Source organism: Lutjanus erythropterus, chromosome 11 (genome assembly GCF_056507025.1).
Source record: "Lutjanus erythropterus isolate fLutEry1 chromosome 11, fLutEry1.hap2, whole genome shotgun sequence".
Lineage (NCBI taxonomy): Eukaryota > Metazoa > Chordata > Actinopteri > Lutjaniformes > Lutjanidae > Lutjanus > Lutjanus erythropterus.
The window spans coordinates 34,251,820-34,269,568 of record NC_139327.1 but is presented as its reverse complement, the minus strand read 5'-3'; the positions used below and the strand labels follow the sequence as shown (position 1 = coordinate 34,269,568).

The 17,749-nt window shown below is 38.8% G+C and overlaps 2 protein-coding genes across 3 annotated transcripts in view; both read right to left on the bottom strand.

Annotated features, from left to right (window-relative positions):
• Positions 1-262: 262 nt before the first annotated feature.
• orai2 (ORAI calcium release-activated calcium modulator 2) lies at positions 263-8,647 on the bottom strand. Its single transcript, XM_084730387.1, has 3 exons — positions 8,505-8,647; positions 5,871-6,106; positions 263-1,768 (listed from the first exon to the last, which is right to left on the bottom strand). The coding sequence occupies exons 2-3, from the start codon at positions 6,099-6,101 to the stop codon at positions 1,190-1,192; spliced, it is 810 nt and encodes a 269-aa protein (XP_084586513.1). The 5' UTR covers positions 6,102-6,106; positions 8,505-8,647; the 3' UTR covers positions 263-1,189.
• Positions 8,648-12,614: 3,967 nt separating this feature from the next.
• The window catches only part of usp28 (ubiquitin specific peptidase 28), a 31,472-nt gene continuing 26,337 nt past the window's right edge, over positions 12,615-17,749 (bottom strand). For both annotated transcript variants that reach the window (XM_084730010.1, XM_084730011.1), the window contains exons 24-26: positions 16,164-16,287; positions 15,365-15,563; positions 12,615-14,150 (exon numbers count right to left, since the gene is read on the bottom strand). In XM_084730010.1, coding sequence (XP_084586136.1) covers positions 13,975-14,150; positions 15,365-15,563; positions 16,164-16,287 — 499 coding nt within the window. In that variant the 3' untranslated portion in view covers positions 12,615-13,974. The remainder of the gene's footprint in view (positions 14,151-15,364; positions 15,564-16,163; positions 16,288-17,749) is intronic.

The window sequence follows — 17,749 nt, the reverse complement described above, 5'->3', positions numbered from 1 at the left end:
GTTTTGTCCAAAATCGAAATATATTCAGCTTACTGTCCTGAAGGAGTAAAGAAAGCATAAAAATATCCAGATTTAAGAAGCTGAAATCAGAGAATTTTGATTTTTTTTTCCTGAGGAATTACTCAAACCAATTAGACAATTATCAAAATAGTTGCCAATTAATTTAATAATCATAGCAGCTCTTGATTTAACCAATTATTTGAATGACCCTTGTTGTCCACCGTCACTATGGTTACTCAGAAGCTTAGTGTTGCCGCTGGTAAAGCTTAAAGTGTTTCAGTTTCAGTTTTAGTCAGTATCAGTTTGTTCCTTACTGACTGGTGAGATAAGTTAATTTACATTTTAAACAAATTATTTAAATCTGATCATATACGTTAGTGTGGTACACTCCAAAAAGAATTGCGGGGATTTTTGTTGAGAATGTATTTAGTGCGTTTATATCACATTTGATTCCATGTAGCTTATTTTTTCAAAGAAGAACTTTAAAATTTAACCACAGTTGTCAGGGCATAAGACCAATGATCTGTTGATCTTTACATTAAGACTTTAGAGTCTAATAATGACATAACTGTCAGTGCTGAAATACATGTTTAAATCAAAACTCATTTTGATCTTAAAAGCAAAAGTTAAATCAATCGCGACCCCCTGTTTCTCAAATAAACAATCTTTGGTGTTATGGCAAGTTACTTATGGCATTAATGTTAATTAACTTAAGCTGCCAGTGGCTCTTTTGTCTAAAATGTTGGCAGCTGTTTCCTAGCGAGGCGTGACGGGAGATAAAAAATTCAATAAGAGATTTAGAGTGAATCCCAGTGTTTTACCAACCACGTCCAAAAATGGAACCAGCTATTGTCACCCAACCCTCACATGAAAACACAGACATGGCACAAAAATGGCACATATAACATAATAGCCCTTTTTCTGTAAACCTTATTACATTATCCTCGACCAACACATAGACAGTAACAGATCTAAATCACAGACAAGGTCACTGCACAAATCCCACAACGCAACTCATCCTCAACAATAAATTAGCAGTCTGACTGTTACTGGCTGTCTGTGCTGCGGCGTGACGAGCTTTGAAGCTGCCTGCGAGTCCAAGCAAGGCATTAGAACAGACGTCAGAGAAGGGAGAGGGCTCGATAAATATGGGGTACAAAGAGAAGTCCTTAAAGCTGCTGTCATGTGATCACACAGTCTGGAGGCCTCTCTCGTGGCCGTCTAGCTGCACCTTAATCTTGTGCAGTTCCTCGATCTCCTGGTGGTGGCGCTCCGTCTTGTGGCGCACCAGAGAGCGATAGAAGTGGATGGTGAACAACAAAAAAATAACTCCCACTGGCACCATGATGATGGTGGAGGCCAGCGCCGCCTGCCAGCCGCTGTACTGCGGCGCAGGCGTCGTAGGCTCCACAGTGGTGGCCGATGTGGTGCTGCAGGCGGCTGATTTTTTGGTCCCGCTGGAATCCACGGGCAGGAACTTGATCCAGCAGAGGAGCACCACCTCTGCTAAAAACAGAAGGATGCCCAGCGCCGTGGAGAAGCCCCAGGCCAGCTCGATGTAGTGGTGCATGCGCTCGTGGGGCGACTCGCTGACGGAGTTGAGGTTGTGGATGTTGCTGACGGCCTCCACGTTGGGCAGGATGCAGGTGCTGATCAGCAGAGCGAAGAGGTGCACCGCCACCAGCACGGTGGTGCACACGCTGAAGGCGATGAGGAGCACGCGAGGGTAACTGTACTGCATCTCCAGCTCCACCTCCACCATGGCCACCTGTGACAAGTATACAGGGACACTCTGGTTACTATGGTTACATGTGTAAATAACAACAGGATGAGGCTCGCACCACAAACACAGTCATTGTTTAACTGTTCTGACGTCCTAAAGTCATCCTAACTAGGCATGGACAAGAAAACAACAGTGATATTTACCAACAATACATATTTTATCAATAGCAATAAGAAAACTGTTCAATAGTTTCACTTAAATGCAATAAATGCAAACTGTGATGAGAAAATTAGTGCAGACAGTGAGGAAACTGTTAATTAAAAAAAAGGACTGCTCTCCAGTATTTAATGCATATCAAGGTGAGATCATTCATTTACCTTTATTTATTTGTGTAAATGCATCTGTGTGCTTTTTTTATTGTTGCGTTGATATTAACAGTGCCTGAGTGCCTTGATAAATAAAAGGTTTAAATCAAAATAAAGTGGTTAAATTTCAAAATTAACTGGTTTCAAATCCAACTAAAGTGGATAAATTGAAAATAAAGTGATTGAAATAAAGTGGTTTAAATCCTAAATAAATTGGTTAGATTCACAGTAAAGAGACTAGATTCAAAATAAAGTGGTCAAATTCAAAGTTGAGTGGTTTCAATGCAAAATAAAGTGGCTTAAACAAAATAAGGTAGTTTAAATTCAAACTAAAGTGGTTACATTCAAAACAAGGTGGTTGAATTTAACCTTTTCTCCACTGCTCTTTATGAAAAGTAAGTCAAAATTATCAAAAAATATCAATATCAATTTAAATGAAACAATTCAGGCAATTTACATGAATTAATTGCGTTGTGTTACCAGTAGCAACAGTAGCTAACGTTCACTTAGAAAGAGTTCAGATCAACAATCGACCGGCATCCACCACCACACAACGTGATGCGGACCAATCATGTTCAATCTCATGTATGTCACGTCCACTGAATATAAATAAAGATGGACGCCACGTCTCCACTTCCTCTCACTGTGTAAAAATGGAGCCAAAATATCCCACATACGAGCGCTGACTGCAGTTCGGTCATCTGTGTCAATAAACAGGACTTCCTGAAAATTCCACTTAGTACCTTTAAACATCTGATTATAAAAAGTCAAAGATACAGACGAAGCCTGTGGCCGACTGTGACTCTCTAAGTGAATTTCCGTAAACATTCAGTGATCTGATGAAGCTCAAAATTTTGTTGATGATAAAGATCGCACTTTGTAGAAACTTAAAACATCCATCAGAGAGAAAAGGGTCAATGCTAGAAAAATTCACGGATAATTCTAATGTGTTTTGCTCCTAATTGCAAAGAAGTGGCAGCAGTGGCTGAGGCTCTTGGATACTGCAGTATTAAGAGCCATCTGCTACACTAAACCAAAGGAAACCACACTTAAAAAAATAAATAAACCACAAACAAGCTGCAGTTGCTCACACTTGAGAGGACTGAGCAGAAACAATTTGGCATTTTTGCCTCAAAAATAACTGAAATAACTACTAAATAATGAAACCATCATTTTATGATACCATAAAAATGCTGTAAGTCCAGTTTATTTATGATGCAAAGCAAAATAAAGTTGGGACATGCATGTGGCTTAAACTAAAAGTGCTGTCAATGTTCTGTTTCATGTGTCAAAGTTAGTTAGAGCTGCAGTCAACTCTTTGAAGGTGATTTCATGGATGCTCAGGTGTTGGGAGAACTGAAAACCTATAAAGTGTTAAGGTGGCTGTTTCACGGGTAAGACACTGAAATCTTGAACAAACAGCACAAAGAGGAAGTTATAACCAGTTCCTGCCCACAGCTGTGTTTCCGCATGACAGCAGATTACTGTTTACTGATCATTAATGTAGGTCGAGCTTCATACATCAGAGCTGTACGTTACACGCACTTGATAAAACATTGTGGCTTTTTGTGGGATAGAAAAACAAAGATCCTACAGATATCAGTGTGATTAAAGGTGTGTTTGGATTAAAGGTTCGGATGAAGGTTGAGTTAAGCGCGTGCATTAAAGCCATCATCAACGGAGTGCAGACATTATGATTCCCTGTGCCAATGGGAAAATGAAAGGCAGAGACTCCATTTTAATCCAGCTGAGGTCGAAAAAGAGTCCAAAACAATGCCAACCATGACATTTATCTTAAAAAACGAGCGGAGAAAAGAGTGAAGAAAGATGATTAATGTGGGTATCTGACTGTATGTTACATTTTATTTTTAAATAGAGTTACTTAGCTGTAACCTGACGAAGACAAAATGCAGCTGACAGCGACCAAGGATGAAAATATAGCTCAAGCAGATAAGGCAGGGGACTATGTTTAAACTGACTGTACATTTTTAGACTTACTAGTCTTATTTACAAATCTTGCTTAACAGCATATTTTATTTCAACATTTGTAGATATTTCAATATGAACCATCAAGTCGTTTTTCACCTGCACCACAATCACCCTCGCTCAGAAATATCAACATCTCCAACATGATGTGATAACTATGACAGGAATCTTCCATTGGAAACTCACTTTCATTTTCATTAAACCCGTTTCCTGAAACAGGGCCCCGTTTGATCTGAGCTCGTCTGAGATTTAATCAGTGACGACAGTGTGACGCTGCTGTACTGTAACATGAGCATGAACTCCAGCAGCCTCACACTAAAAAAAAAACTGCTTTCCATCATCACCAGCATTGTTTAGCTATTTACCAAACTTATTCATGTATCTCATGTGCCTCAAATCTCGACGTGAAAGCCTTGGTTACTAATACGGTTACTTCCAGTTTCTTATTTGGCATCATTTCAATCAATCAGTCAGTATTATTTTATTTGCATAGCACCTTTCATACAGGATAACGCGTTTCAAAGTGTTTCACAGATGACTGACAAACCCACCATAAGGCATCAATGCGTGACAGACTGTAATAAAGTGAAATAACAACAATATACTCTATTTCAAATAGAGTAAAAACAAGAGATACAACTGTTTACAATGACACGGAACAAAACAGATTTAAAAGCAATGTTAATAATATAGAGCTAAATAAAACATAGACTAAAAACTACATAAAATAGAGTAAATATAAATATAAGTAACACCAATAAAAACAAAACACAACTGATAATAAAATAACAAATAATATTGAATAAAATGAATTCGTCAAAATGAACGTTAGCATTTCAAGTATGATGGTGTCAGACCATGAAGTGCTTTAAAAACAAGTAAAAAAAATAAAAATCAATACAGAAGCTGACAGGCAACCAATGTAAGGATTTTAAAACTGGTGCGATGTGTTCTCTCCTTCTGGTTCTGGTGAGCAGAACGTGGGCCACAGAGTTCTGGATCAGCCGAAGCCGATTTGTGACGTTTTTGAGTCGAGCAGAGAGGAGAGAACTGCAGCAGTCCGGCCTTCTCGATACAAAAGCACCAGTTGAAATAACAGAAGCCAATTTATATTTATTGTCATCAAAAAGGAATTTACACTGCCGCCAAAAAAGAATTACTGTTCTCTGGAGGCTCATACATTCTTACTGCTCTGCCCTTTTGGGATCCCTTTCCTTTCCAGAATGGATGGGAAAACAGAGATAACGATTAATTTCTATGTTTAGATCAGCATACAGACATATACAGCAGCTTAATCCGTATTACGCTGTTTTTCTCATTATGAGAAACTGATCTTTCCCCCGAAAACTTGGCGCAGCCTTAGCAACTGGCACATGATGCTGGTCTGATGCATGATACTGAAATGTATTTAAACAATGATCTGCCAAGAACATGCAGAACAAGAGGTCATGTTGTTTGAGATCATGTGACCGTGCTTTTGCCCCTCGGGTTTGGAACAATGTGCCTGAGGAGAAATGGCTCTATAGACTTGCTTTTATTTGATGTCATTTCTTTAATTTTTGTATTATTTTTATTTATATTTATTTATATTGACATTTTGTGATATTGTTTCTTATTTTTTTATTTCTATTCATTGACAGGTTCCTTGTCTTGTTCTTATTTCTGGTATTCCTCAGTTTTAGCTCAACTTTGTTTTGCTTTTGTTTGGTTACACTATTTTGGTTTTCTGTTGCTTTGTTATTATTATTGTTGTTGTTGTGAGGCTGTGTTGTGAAGCTTTGGTGAATACGACTGACCATTGCGAAGCCGGAGAGCAGTGCGGACGTCCTGCTGGAGGCCTTCAGCTTGGCCCGGCTCAGGTAGAGTTTCCTCCAGGACAGGGCCTGCACCGAGTGGTGGTTGGAGCTGACCAGCTCCAGGTAACTGCGTCGCACCCAGTCCCTGTAGTCCATCCCCCCGCCGTCCGGAGCTCGCTCTGAGACCCCCGGGGCCGGGGAACCCATAGGCACGTTCAGCTCACTGCTCATAGCACCTGGTGGATATTAAAGCGCAGAGATCGTCATATCAATTTCTCTTCACAGGGACGACATTAACGGCTGCAATGCGAGCTGGGTGTTTAAACCATAATCACATAACAGATTCCTTTTTTTTCTTGCTAAAGCCCCTTTGGCAATTCACCAATAACACAAACAAACAAACTGCAACTCCTGGGTTTTGCAAGGTTAAAGTTTCCCGTTGGAAAAGTCTGTCTGACAGCAAGGTAAAGGTTTTTTTTTAGAGGGGCTAAAATACATTTTGCTGCTGATCATGTCCACAGCAGTTCATTGCTAGGTTTCCACTCTGGAACTCCTCTCTGCTTCTCCAAACTGAAAGTGTGCTGCGTCTATTGTAGGTTATGCAATGACTATCAAAATAAATACCTCATACTATCCCCCTTCAAAGGGAAACAACTGCTATTTTCACAAGAGGTGGGTGGGCAGACTTTTATAAAATGTTACTATGATGTTTTGCTCCTGCATGCTGGTGGGAAACAGCCACAGGAGTTGTTAAGATAAAGGGTGGAGTGGGTGGAGTGAGAACAGGAAAGAACAATTATGAGAAAGATAAAGCATGAAAAGGCATAAAGGGAGGTTTTTAAAATAGCAGCAACTGTACTGGTAATTTTTACTTCCTCACTGTATATTTGTGTCTGAACAGGTCATTAAAAAAAACAACTGGTATCCAGTGACAAGTCATTTCAGCAATGATAATAGAAAAGAAAACACATTTGCATTACTTTGCATATTGTTGACAAATGATTAGTTAGTTTCATGACTGTTGTATTTTAGAAAAGCAACAAATTATTAAAATTCAATGATGAAAATACATAATGTTGTAATGGGCTGATAAACTTGACACAGTTGCTTTCACTGTCCGTGCAGCGTTAGGTTTTAAGCTCAAAATTAGGAATGTGACTTTGTCCTAAAACATTGTAACTCTGTGGTGAAAATGGTGCAAAATTAACTGTTTTCATCCACCAACCAAATGGCTAGTGAGTGTTCAAATTTTACCAGCCACTTGATAGATTACAATTGTTTTATTGGCTGGTGTGTGAAGCAAATCTAACAGGCCACCTGCATATCTGGCTGATGGCTGGAGCTAATTTTGTAAACTGGTTGTGAAAATTGAGTCAAAGCAATTGTAAAATATTACAACTGAGTAAATGTCTCTGCCCAAAAATACACTCAAACCACATTTAACTCAAGTCCAGCTCATCAACCTGTCATATACGCTGCTTGTCAGGACCAAACGCATACGGGGGCTTTGAACCTCTGACATGTCAGCACAGTTCCCCTCCTCCCTGCTTCTCTCTACTAACTACAAGACTTTACTGAGCAAACAAGAACCACTGGTTTTCCAAGCTTGTGCAAACTTGCATTTACTTATCGAGTAGTTCTACAACTAACGATCACGTTCATCTTTTGATTATATTCTTGATTAATGGAATAATTGTTTGGTCCAACAAATGTCAGAAAATGGTGAAAAATGTTGATCAGAGTTTCCCAAGCCACAAGATGACATCCTCAAATTTATGGTTTTGTGCACGACATAAAGATATTTAATTTACTGTCAAAAAGGAGTAAAGAACCCAGAAAATATTCAAATTAGAGAAGCTAAAATTTAAGAGTTTTTCCTCAAAAAAATTAGTCATGTATATGTGCAAACAGGAATTTACGAGCACAGACACTGACTTCTTATTCATAAACTCTTGATGGTCTGATACATGCAAATATTTGTTGCAGTGGTTTATTTTGTGTTGTGTTTAAACCCTAACTAGCAGACAGCAGTTTTACCTAACTTCACTGCTGTGACTGCATAAGAAATAAACTTTTTAAACTTAATTTATGCATCCTGTGGTGTGTTCTTCATAGGGATGTTAATGATTAATCACTGATCAATCAGCTGTGTTTTAGTGAGCATATTTAAAGTGATGTATTATCAGGTGAAAATGAAATCCATTCATATTCATCATCTAATTTATAGTGTTTAAGTACAGACTCCTCAAGAATGTGCAGGGATAACACTTTAGCAGATGAGTGCACCTTTACGTCTCCATGTATATTTAGACACAAGTTAGCAGCAGGATCCGTTTACCGACTTTAGCTTACAGAAAGCTAGTCGTCTAACACCATGCTGCGGTTATTAATCAACGTTTCTTACGATCAGGAAGGGGGAAATGACCATATTAATGTAAAACGTTCAGGTGCATAAATGAGACTGACATCATCCCAAAACATCGAGGTTATAAACAGGACTTTAATAAACCAACAGTCAGAGAAAGACAAGACTCCTCTTGCTAGCTAACTTTGTTAGCTAACTAGTCAACACGGTTTTCTAATCAAGTTGCTCGTCTGTTAACCAGTTAGCCTGCTGGACTACTTTCATCTTACCTGTCTGCCGAAGTGCCTGTTGAAGTGTAGATACAAACTGCAGGCAGGTCTCCTCTGCACTCTGTGCGGGACAATAAATGAACACCGCGAACCGCTCCGACTGTTTAGGTTGAACAACTTCCGCTCTTCCGTTGCAGTTATTCGTTCAAGTGGAGCCAGGGTTTGTAACGTTACTCCTCGCCGCCATTTTTTTTATTGTACCCGTGTGATGGCTTTTCTGCTCACTGTTAATTAAGTTCACCGGGCTTCGGTTCGTCTGTTCTTGTGCAGTTCGTAGCAGAGATCCGCGGAGGAAGATGCGGAAAACTGAAGTCGTTAAAAGAACGCTTCCGGTTGGGCGTGTTGCCTTCAAAATAAAAGCACGATCAGAATCAATTGACCACTGGAGGGAAACTGTTGACGTTACAGGTGCTCCCGTTCAAGAAAAGCAAATATATATGAACATAGAGAATATATAAGAATAGAAAATGAGAAGTATGTAAAAAAAAAAAAAAAAAAAAAAAAAAAAAAAAAAACGCATTCTACGACAATATGTAAAGAAATAAAAGAAACAATTACAAATGTCTACAATGAGATGTTTGCAAAGGTGTATGTGCCTTATCTATAATATCTAACAGCAATATATAAAACTAAAACGGCAATATATGGAAAATAGACGTTATTTTACGTTATTGCACAAGGTATTGTATGACAGTCAGTAGTGCACAGTTTAATTTACATTGAGAAAAAGTGTCAAATTAAAGGAACATTTCACTGTCAAAAATACATTTCTTCTGGCCTGTGGTTCAGCAAGGGGTCCGTGACCACCAGGGGGTCCTCAGAGTTATTGCATTGGCTGCCAAATTTTTATTCAGTTCGTTAAGTTTTTCTTTTCTCAAAATTTAAAATATGTCTTAAAATATACATTAACATGAATTTACCTATTTGTTAAAAAAAAAAAAAATTCAGTCATCATCAGGTTTAGGTTTTTAAATCCACAAAACACTGCTGGAGTTTCACAGGAAAACAGTGTTGCAGAATCTCCCAAATACTGTAAGTGGTTGGTGACCGGTTTTCAAACAGAAAAAAAACAACTGAAGAGAAACCTACAACACCTACTGCTCCTCTGATCTGATCCAAGTCTCCTAAACCCCCAGCATGCCAAGTTGACTTGAAAAACGTCATTTACAACATGTTTTTCCCTAAATCTTCACTGTAGATTCTTGGCTTGGAGCCACGTTCACATTTGCATGCACCCCGTATGAACAGGGCGTGTGTTTGACATGATGGTGTGCACACGCATGTGAACAAGTGAACAGCATGTCAGGCCTTTAGGAGACTTGGTTTATGCCAAACCAGCAGCACAGATGCACTTAATGTTTTCTTTTGTTGTTGTTGTTTTGTCCATTTGAAAATGTAGACCCCAAAATATGTAAAAAATAGGGGCCAGGTTTAAAAATACTGGAATAACTGGAATAATCCAAGTGAATAAAATGGACAACAAATATTCCTCGGCCGGTGATACTGCACAAGATTCACACAGAAAAACCATTTTCATCTACACGTTTAGCTTAGTGGCTCTCACACTGTCATGCCATTAAATCTAAAGATCCATGCTGGTGTGATGAAATGATCCCTTTATGTTAACTTCATGATATGGTTCATAATCATAACAGAGTAAAAACATAAGCAAAGTAGGTTATAGCTGCAACTACAGGGAAAGACCATCCTGAGCCATTATGAAAATGGAGGGAACTATGATGACCCCATGTTTCCAGTGGCACAAACACCAGCAGTGCATCCACTGCTGTCAACCATAACCAGTGTCCATTCATGAGTTAGGTTTTTATTAAGGGTCCAGGGTCCATGTTGATGCCAGCCACTCTCTGAATGTTTATGGCTTGCAGTGCAACTAAAAATGACCTCAGGCTCTGAATAACCACCTCAGTTATACGCTGCAATGTGTCTATTCTTCCTCTCACCGTCAGCTGGATGTTGTTGGGGAAATGTTCACTGATGCAGAGTGGAGAGAACTTAAGAATTGAGCTCTGTCCAAAAAGTCTTCAGGACATCTTTAGTCATGCTCCCGTACTCGTGATGATAACAATGGTGGTGCTGTTTACATTTCAGTGACCCAAAGCTACTGTAACTGATGTGGCTTTTGTAAAACTGTAAAACCACATTACTAAAACTTCTGCAAAATGTAATCAAGGAAATATGGGATTTATATGTCAACATATTCTTCACATCATGCACAGTAACAGAACACGTCCTGACACCCTGGGACAGCTGCAGACATAATCATCAACCTTTACACATCCTGCAGTTATGGAAGACAGAGACTAATGAAAATCAGAGCTTAATCTCCCCCAGCGCAGAGCCGGACTCACTGGTATTATTGTCTTAATCTCGGTTTAATTACACCTTTGATGTGCATTTAAACTTGATTATGATAAAGACTTTATTTTATAATGAAACAGCACACTATTGTTGTAAAGTCTTACACACACAGATAAAAGGGGCTTATGTGAATTTGGGAAGATTAAGTGTGCTGTTGCCAACTAAAGCCAAAAACTAACACAGAATTCCAGCACTTAAGCTAAGACATGGGCAGATCAGGTTTTTGAGATGTAAAACAAGCAATGACGCTGCCAGCCATGCAAAGACCAAATGAGTGCACAAGGAGAAAAAATAAGCAAGTTTAATAGAATTACTCATAACCTAATCCGGGAAAGTATAATAAAAGTATGAAATTAACTGGCCAAATGTGAGGGGACAAAAACTAGATATATCTGTTAAAGGAAGTATGTTATATATTGTGTATTATTATTGAATTATATATTAATATTCTATTATTATTTTGAATATATTATGTATTCTTTTGTAGTAGAACTACACTTTTAAGTAATCTATACTTCCTGTAGTTTCTGGGATCAAGAATCTCCCAGGACCTAAAGTGGACATCCAACACAGACTCTATCATTAAAAAGGTCTAGGAGATGATGTATATTTTTTTTTGCGCCAGCTCAGGAAGTCCGACCTCTGGAGCTGATGATCCAGTTCTAGTCTCCAACAACCCAGTCTGTTCATCCATCACTGTCTGGTTCGGACAGGCCAGGAAACAGGACAGGAACAGACTATAATGGACAGTTAGGACTGCAGAGAAAATCATTGGTGTCAACCTGCCCAGGACTTAGACAGGTCCAGAATGATGAAACGGGAATAGTACCTCACTGCAAAGGTTATTACAGTTAAAATAAAAACAAAAACTAGACTTCAGAAAAAAAAAACATAATGGTATTGTGAACTTACAAAATTAACTAAAAGGAAATATACACTGTACTGTTGATGTAAATCCTGCACATCTGTATTCTGTATATACAGTAGCCTTGTATGCATGCATATGCAGTACCTAAGGTTTGCTCCATGCATGTCCATTCAATATTTATTTCATTTCTATATTTGTCATGTTTACAACTTGCAAACATTAGATTTGTACATACAGGTTTTATTAGTGCTGTTGGTTACTGGTTCTTCACTTACTTAGCCAGTAAAACTAATTCTGATTGTCAACAAATATCTTTGAAAGGCCAAAACAAGCAACACATCAGTCTGTCTCTCAGTACCCTCTGGCTCCACTAACCTATTAACCCAGTGGTTCCTGCTGAAGGTGTAAATCTTTAACAGCAGTTTATAAATATATAGGCCCATTAAAATAAAGGCCCTGTCATTTCCTCTAACAATGGGACACTGTGGTTTATAGCAAACATTACTCATACAGGGGAAATAGGGCATTTGTTGGGGACTATTTGCAGCTGTGCATTAAACCACATTTGGTGCTCTACTGTCTACATGTCTCCCAGTGCAACAATGCGGCTCATCAATGTGCTTTTAATTGTTTCTTTGTTTTCTTTTTGGACAAAAACTGAGCTCTATAGCACAGAGGACTATGCAATACCAGGATTTTTGTGTTTTTTGACAGAAAAAAATACAAAATTTCACCAAAGAACAAAGTATGTTGCAGAGAATATGAAGATATTGAAAGTATTATCTATAGATGGTAGAAACTGCAGTTGGAAGAACATGCAAGTCCCATTACACAACTGAAGACAGTCAATAATAAAGGAGTGCTCAGAGTATTTAAAATATTTATTGACTATCATCACAGACTACAAGTGAAATAGCAGTGAAATCAGCAGCCAGAAATGGCTGTTACAGTAGCTCCATGTTGCTGTCCTAAAAATCCTGACCGACAGGATTCATTCATGATACTGCGTCACATCCGGGACACCAGAAAAAAAACCCAACCTCATCCTATATCTTTCCTTTCAGAGGGTTTACATGGTTTACAAAGAACCCTTCCAAAGGGGAGGAAAGGCACATCTGTTGAGCAAGGTGTTGTCCACCAGGGCACTTGAACATGACCAGTAGTTACAGTACATCTGAGCGTGCAGCAGCTCTTTTAAAAGTTGCATATGTATAATATACTATAGATACTTTTCTTTCTAGTTTCATCTAAATGTAAAATGTCCTAGAATCTGTTTTGGAAAAATACAAAGTAATATAAAACATATATTTAAAAAAAGCTCATAAACAGTATTTGTTACTGTGCAGTACAAATCTAGTGTTTCTTTTTTTTTTCCAGCCCTGTCTAAAGGCCTTATTGTGCGTTCACACTGCTTAGCAACACAACACACCCTACCAATCCAGTCAGAGTTGAGCGAGTCCACATCGCGCCCGCAGTTGAAGTTAACAAGTTTTCCAGCTAGTAAAACATGTCCATGTCTGAACGTTTCAGAGTGCCAATCAAAAGTTTCAAGCTCGCGTGTTCTCACACTGATGACTTCTTGTTTGTTCAGGTTGGTTTCATGAATGCCTGGCTGGCGAGTGCAACACAGATGAGAGGCTGGTTTTAAACTTTTACAGTTGTTGTGTTCTTTGGAGTGGTTATCAAAAGGAAGTGTATTCAAAGTCAAATGGAGTCTGAGGCGGGAGGATACCATGTTTTTAACTGATATTTTGTAAACACGTAAGTGCATGAGGGATGACAGTTCTGCAGGTCACGGGAGAGAAAACTGAATACAGCGGGCTGCTATCTTTTGGGCCTCCTATTATATAACCTGCTGCTTCTGTAAGGTCATTATGATTTTAAGTACTATTTAATATTTTTACAACAGACTGGGGGTTGCTGATCACGATGAGAGGGCAGGCAGGAGATAGATAGTTTAGAGGCCGGTTGAGGGCTTTTCTGGAGTATTCCTGTGGTGACAACCCTGTGCTAACAGCTAGCTATGTTAAAAAATCTAAATGATATACATGTGCAACAATAAACCATCAGATAAAACAAAATGCATAATTTGATTCGTTGAAAACTACACACTGTCTCAGCGCCACAGTCAGTCTTGTCAGCACACAATCATCCATCGGCAATGTTGCTTGCAGGTCTGATGCACAGTTCAAGGAGTGTTGTTGGGGTTTTTTATTCAGGGCTTTACTTAACAATGACTATCGAGGTGTTGTGGATGGACTCCATGACGGCGGCCAGCCGACTGCACAGGTCGTGGGCCTGGTTGAAGTGGACTTTGGGTGGGTCTTTAAGAACGACTGTCTCAGCTGAGCCATCCAGGACCCGGGGCAGAAACTCACCCAGCCTCACCTGCAGTGAGTCTGAAAACAAAGGAAGAGCAGCAGAAATCGAGGGGTTTGTTATTACATTTTTAAGTTTAGTTTGTTAGTGGTAGTATCCGTGTAAATAAGCCAAAATTAAATTTGTGGTTTGATTTGGTTGTTTTAGAACTAGTATTAACTTGACATTTGCTTCAATTAAGTTTCCAAGTTTAAGATTTTTTTTAATTTGTAAAAGTAACTTGTGGAATTTTGGGTCACTTAGCTGAGCCATTTTTGTTTGTATCTGCTGCTCTCCTCACACATACAGGATTTAAGGTATTTACAGAAGGAAAGATTCCTGCTATCTCAGTGCCAACGGACGACTCTGTTATTCACCTACATAGATGTTGGTCCCACTTACATTAGTTAACACTCTACTGGTTGTATTCGAGACCTTTTTGACACGAACTGATCATTGTTATTGAGTGAAAGAAATATACTGTGATTGGTGGACTGCTGTTTGGGAGCAGTCACTGATTACTAAAATACAGTAGTTGTAAATGACCTAATACGCAGTCCTGTAGACAGTCTCATGCTATTCCACTTATTGACAGTTGGTGCTGACAGGAATGTAGCAATGCAGAGAAAGAAGCAAGGAAGAAGACTGCTAACAATCGAGAACAACATGAAAGTAAAATGCATGTATGCATCATTAAAAAGGAAGTATATAACCTACCGACACTGAATATAAATATTATAATAATACTCAGTTGGAGACCTTAAAGAGTGTGTTTAAGTAGGTTTTAATGTTAACTTTAGAATTGTAATGCAGAATTTAATGTGCAGAATTTCAATTGATTATTAGTGTTTTAATTATTGTGATGCATTAATTTGTTGCAGTGAAAACTGGTGCCACAGTTACATAGGAGCTTGGTGTTAGTTTAGTGTCTCTGTACTGTGACACTGGTTAAAGCAAAAAAAGAAAAAGAAAATTGAAATTAAAAATTGAACAACTCCAAGTAAAATAGTAAAACAATGAAATTAACTCATAAAAACCTTTTGACAGTTGAATGTTTTTATATTTAACTTTACTTACTTAACTTTAACATACCCACTATAATAAGTGTGGAAAAAGTTTGTAACACATAAATGCGTCAGAACTAAAAGGGCCACCACATATAATCTTTTCTTATGATAAATATTTGAAGCCTGGATGCTTGTAAAATAGGGTTCATCTTTGACAACAACTGTAAACCTAATTAATGTGATCTTACCATCCATGTCTTGGCCCAGGCAGCAGCACCAGTGGCTCCGGATGCTCTCCATGGCATCCCGGTCTTCCTGGCACAAAGTCGAGTCCCGGCTCATCAGGTGAAGGCAGGGGATGACGGCCTCCTCCATGATGGCGATGCCCTCCTCCACATTGGTCTCCTCACCGCTGCAAAACAGCCGCGATGCGTTTTCGTTCAGTGTCTGCGTGGTGAAAGTTGGGAGGAGGAGAAAAATGGAGAAGATAGTAAAAATTTATGCTCAGTTTTCATGGAACTGCAGCTGTTCAAATTCACCCCCTTTTCCCCCTGAACACTTTAAGGACATCTTGTTCACGTTGGCTTGAAGGCTGAACTTCATGTGATACGATCTAAAGCTCCGGAACAGCTACTCAGTGGAATTTGTGGTGAGATTGTTTTTCTGCTTCTGGTTCCAAGGTCAATAATGAACTTTGAACTTCAACTTCACAGTCATTGCTTAAAATCCAACAAAAATGAAGTGCTGCCCATGCTTTATATTTTACTGAGGCTGTAAGTAGGACACTAAGCCAAATCCTTCTGAATTTTTGCTTCCTGTTTGTCCTTTTGTCTGTCTAGAACTTTTGTCCAGAGCATCACATCTTAGCAAATAGTGACCAAATGTCATGAAAGGTGAGAAGGACATCGACAGTTCCCAGCAGATGACTGCTTGTATACAAGAAATATCATATTACATTTTCACAGAAGGATTGAGTGCAGTGCTATCATGATTAACAATAATAATTATACTGTATCCTCATACTGACTGCACAGTAACCTTACTCACAGTGAGACATTTCCTCCTGTAAACTGCTATTAGAGACTTGTCCACGCCACGTTTCTCTCCATTCTTCAGCAGGGAGGCGTTGGTCTCATATGCATGAGCCAGGTAGGTCAGTGCCTCACGCATCCTGCAGCACAAACACACAAGGCAACAATCAAATTCAATTTCAAACTAGAAAAGTGCGCTCTAGAGTGTAAGTTTTCTTACAAAAATGTATGTAAAGTCTTTAATAAAGTGTTTTTGTGTAGTACTGTCTCAGTTTTCTTTAAGATTCATAGAATAGTGTAAGGGTATTGCAACTGATTATCTAACTCTATAAACGTAATAAGGAAGCAATAAACAGGATGATAAGTCTAAAGAACATTGTCATTTATTTACAACATTTACAAAAACACATTAGATATGGAATTCTACATTTTTTGAGGAACTCCCAAAAGCTGAAATTCTAGATATTTTACACTTGATGCTGCCTATATATTTGCCTGTTTGGCACAGAGCTGATTAGATTCGCTCCAAGTAACTGACTGCAACAAGTAACCACTGTCATGTTCGATTTTTCACGTTTAAAAAATACCAGTTTATGAAAATTGGTTCAGAATTGTGCAAGTTACAGTTGTGACAGTGACAGGCAGTGAAGTCAGCATCTCTCATTTGTTTATTAGCGGCCCTTAAACCCTCCAATATGGTGACCGCACAGATGCATAGTGTTGACTAACAGCAGAGGCCGATATGGTACTCTGAAGATGGGGGGATTTATTCATGTTGTATGGTGCCTGCTTTTAGTGGATCAAAACATATCCGGTATAGAATTAATCTGCAGATGCTCCAGTTTTATGGATGAAAATTGGATAGAAATTTTAGCAAATCAAATCGCAGGAGGCACAATATGTGTTAAATGCAAAATGTGTGTCCAACTACCATTTCAAGTAATACATCATTGTGCCTGCACATTATATTTTTACAGACTTAAAAAAACATCTTTGTTTGGTACAGATCATTGCAAAAATCTCATCATAATGATATGTTTTAAATGAAAATGAGAATTCCTCCTGTTATTGCAAACCATTTTGTAATCAGTCACAATAATCAAAACGTGCATTCAGAGACATTCAGGACAGAGCATCTTTGACTTAGTGTATGACAGCAGTCAAAATATTTTGTACCTAATACTGCACATGCTGTAGACACATTTTGTCTCAACTTCTGAACACAGCCTGGCCTCCCTGGGTAGCTTGTTCTGCCTGTGACAGCCTGTTCTATGGGCAGGCTGTGTTTAATTATTCTGTAAACTGTCAATGTTTTCTTTCGTTTCTTTTTGTTAGTCACAGTGCTCAGGTACTATCTGAAGTTTTTGTTCTAATATTTGACATAGTTTGCCTATTGTTTTGAGATGATTTGTCTGAACCATATTGTTTGGTGTGTGTCATGAAGCCCTGGTGTGTGTGTGAGTGTGTGTTTGTGTGTGTGTGTGTGTGTGTGTGTGTGTGTGTGTGTGTGTGTGTGTGTGTGTGTGTGTGTGTGTGTGTGTGTGTGGGCAGAGCTTCAGGACCAGCTGGCAGAGAGGACTCTTATCTTTGTTCATCTCTTGG

Excerpts from the sequence above, each read along its gene's own strand:
- orai2 (XM_084730387.1), bottom strand. The coding sequence starts at position 6,101 with ATGAGCAGTGAGCTGAACGTGCCTATGGGTTCCCCGGCCCCGGGGGTC. Across the intron at positions 1,769-5,870 it reads TGCTCTCCGGCTTCGCAATG|GTGGCCATGGTGGAGGTGGA; the intron begins GTCAGTCGTATT and ends TACTTGTCACAG.